At 36.0% G+C, this 1,891-nt stretch overlaps 1 protein-coding gene across 1 annotated transcript in view; it reads right to left on the bottom strand.

Moving 5' to 3' along the window:
* Positions 1–585: 585 nt before the first annotated feature.
* Positions 586–1,891, bottom strand: part of LOC122059913 (agamous-like MADS-box protein MADS4) — a 75,110-nt gene continuing 73,804 nt past the window's right edge. The window contains exon 8 of the mRNA XM_042622984.1: positions 586–919. Coding sequence (XP_042478918.1) covers positions 886–919 — 34 coding nt within the window. The 3' untranslated portion in view covers positions 586–885. The remainder of the gene's footprint in view (positions 920–1,891) is intronic.

Here is a 1,891-nt window from a genome sequence, read left to right as displayed (position 1 = left end):
TAACCATCCATAACAACCAATTCATGGCAATTAGAACCATCAAGCTAGCCAAATCAACAAAAATGGGTGAAATTATGTTACAGAAGACCCAATACCCGTTACATCAGTCAATTTCCAGACCAAAAATATGGAGAGAAGTGCCTTAAAAGTAAATCCATCATCTTACCTAAAAAAAAAAAAAAAAGGTGAATCCATCATCTTACCCAAAAAAAAAAGGTGAATCCATCATTACATCTAATTACAGAAATGACATTAGATTTCACTATAGTGAAGCCTCGTTGCTGTAAGCATTTGAACTCACATTTTAACCATGTCTGTCTGATATGTGTAATGGATTGTGCCATCCATCCAAGTCTGCCTTTTGGCAAGGAAACATGATCTTGTAACAAAATCAAACCTCACAAGATCTCACGACTATAAATTTCTTGAAAAGAATAAGGCATTTATTTTAAATTATTTAACATAAGGAAGCCAACCTAAAAAACCAGGAGGAAATAAGAAACAGAAAATACCAAGTCTCCCCCAATGGCAAGACATTATTTTACAAGACAAAAGGGGGGAAATCAACAAGAGCCATAAGAGATATAATGAGAATCAGAACAGTAGATACTCTCCACAAAACATACACCATTACAATCAAGTTCAGCAGCACACTAGTAATCTCAATGTTTAACACATCCACAAGTTTCTGTAGTTGCTATGCAAAGGAAATACATGAATACTTTCCGCATCTATAGCCAAACAGTGGCGAAGTCTGATTTTGTATGGATAGAGGCACGCAGCATGATGCACTCTTACAAGTTTTGTAGACTTTACAAATTCTTAATGGTGTTCATTCATCACATAATGTCACTTCAGTAGTGACATTTATCTATGATTCTTCATCTACAAGTGATTCAACCTCACAAATAGTTCCATGCTGCAACAAAAATACAAGGAATGGTTAAATTGTTATCTTATGGACACAAGAAGCTCATTATTCACAGGCTGTCAAGAAGAAGAACAAAAAAATGTTGAACAATCTACAGATAATACAGTTGGACCATCTTTCTCTACTTGCAAAAAATATTTGAGGCAGACATGCATAAAACATCTACAAGGTTAATAATCCAGAGGAGCAACAGAATGGGAAGAATGAAAGATGGCCTTAGAAGGACATTGACTCATACAAAATGAATGGAAACACAATATCTGTTAATTTCAAGTTCTATCCATAGATGCTGAACAACCTAGTGCCATGTGTTGCTTAGTTGACGTCTGCCTAGGCAACGAACTATTTGCCTGGGTTTCTATTTTGTCTGACTCTTCAGGCAACAGTACATGTGTATTCACTATTCCAAATATCTTACTTGGAGATGTAACTGAATAAAGAGTTATTTTTTTTTTTACCAAAAAAAGAAAAGAATAAAGAAAACCAGGACCAGAGTTCGGTCCACATGTGTGTTAGCCAATGACTCATTTCTGCCGACGATTTGGTCAATATGACCAACAGGATAGACGGGAAATGGGCAATTACCCATTCTGATGGTGGGTTAGATTGGAGGAGAGCATCCTAACTGTGGAAGCCAGTACTGAAATGGAGGTAGGACCCATTGTATGGTGACTTATGATGACCTTACTGCATTTGCAACTCTACCAGGGACTAGCCATGTGCGAAGCAGCAATATTGTGAATACAGAACTCACAAGTCACAACTAGGACAGACAATGGTACTGGTGAAAATTTTATGATCAGTAAAAAATAGATGAACAGTTTCACAGGTGTATAAAATGTCAATAATGTTTTTTGTAACCAGATAAGCTCATCTCGAATATTCTTTTTTTTTTTTTTTTTTTTTTCCTGTAATCGAGGCAAACGGATAAACTCACAAAACTAAGCTAGTAAAAGCTCA

This window comes from Macadamia integrifolia, chromosome 13 (assembly GCF_013358625.1).
Source record: "Macadamia integrifolia cultivar HAES 741 chromosome 13, SCU_Mint_v3, whole genome shotgun sequence".
NCBI lineage: Eukaryota > Viridiplantae > Streptophyta > Magnoliopsida > Proteales > Proteaceae > Macadamia > Macadamia integrifolia.
The sequence above is the reverse complement of the archived record's forward strand: the minus strand, read 5'-3'. Positions and strand labels throughout refer to the sequence as shown.